General features: G+C 57.2%; 1 protein-coding gene across 1 annotated transcript; it reads left to right on the top strand.

Moving 5' to 3' along the window:
* Positions 1 to 144: 144 nt before the first annotated feature.
* Pmar_PMAR028955 (Metal tolerance protein C1, putative) lies at positions 145 to 1116 on the top strand (the record flags this gene model as incomplete). Its single annotated transcript, XM_002772919.1, has 1 exon — positions 145 to 1116. One exon carries the CDS (start codon positions 145 to 147, stop codon positions 1114 to 1116), a length of 972 nt encoding a protein of 323 aa, XP_002772965.1.
* Positions 1117 to 1170: the final 54 nt, after the last annotated feature.

Genomic DNA, 1170 nt, shown 5'->3' with positions numbered 1-1170 from the left:
GCCGATGCGTTCCATTCCATCTCGGATCTCCTCAGCGACTTCGTCACTCTTGGTGCTGTGAAATTGTCTCGTCGTCCACCGGACAAGGACTACCCCTATGGGTACGGTAGGTTCGAGGCGTTGGGGTCCCTCGTGGTAGGGGGGATGGTCTGCCTGGCAGCGGCTGGTATCGGCATGCATGCTATGGAGCTCATCATGGCCATTGGCGTACCACACCTCGGTGAAGTTGGCGGTACTCTTGGGGCTGCACTCTCTGCTGCCGCTGAGCATGGCGCTGCTGAGGCCGCTCAGTTGGGCGAGATCAGTAACTACCCTCTGGCTTTATCAGCTGTTATATCTTCTATAGTGATAAAGGAAGGCCTCTTCCGATGGACCGCCAACGTAGGGAAAGAGGCCAACTCCTCAGTGGTGGTCGCCAATGCTTACCATCACCGTTCGGATGCCCTTTCCTCGATCGTCGCCCTTGTGGGCATCTCGCTGTCGAGCCTGACCAGCCTCGCTGACCCCATAGCCGGCCTGGTCGTGGCTGCCATGGTCGGCAAGGTAGGGGTCTCTCTAACCTGGGATGCTGTAGTGGAGCTCCTCGACAGACGTGTGGCCCATGAGGGCATCCTTAATGACGTTCGGAAAGTCGCCCTGTCGTCCTCCCCGGACATCATTGACATACGTCACCTCCGTGCCAGGAGAGCCGGCCCTTATATGATGGTGGACCTCCAGATGCTGGTCCCCGAGTCTATGACCGTCTCGGCAGCATATCAGGCGGCCCTTACTCTACGGAAGGCGGTCATTCAGGCTGACCCTCGAATTGCAGAAATGATGGTAAATCTGGCCCCAGCTACAACGGAGGAGATCTCACGTGAGGAGGTGGGGTCGGAGCAAGAGGCCGAGTCCAGGAGTCTGTCAGCGTCCAGGATTGAAAAGGAAGTTCGATCCAGACTGGCAGGGTACCTCCCCGTGAGGGAAGTTATTGTACATTTTTCGAATACTGGAGACTCCGACGTTTCCGCCCGAGCGGACATCTCTATAGGCTTGCAGTCTACTACGACCTCAACCACTCGGCATCTCAACGGCTTGGCAGATGCTAGAGAGGCTGCTGATGATGTTAGGGAGAGGTAGTTGGAGTGAAGGATGGACTCAGCTGCTGTGATGTCCGATTGGACCTCGGCGATG

The sequence above is a fragment of the Perkinsus marinus genome, assembly GCF_000006405.1.
Source record: "Perkinsus marinus ATCC 50983 genomic scaffold scf_1104296959948, whole genome shotgun sequence".
NCBI lineage: Eukaryota > Perkinsozoa > Perkinsida > Perkinsidae > Perkinsus > Perkinsus marinus.
The sequence above is the reverse complement of the archived record's forward strand: the minus strand, read 5'-3'. Positions and strand labels throughout refer to the sequence as shown.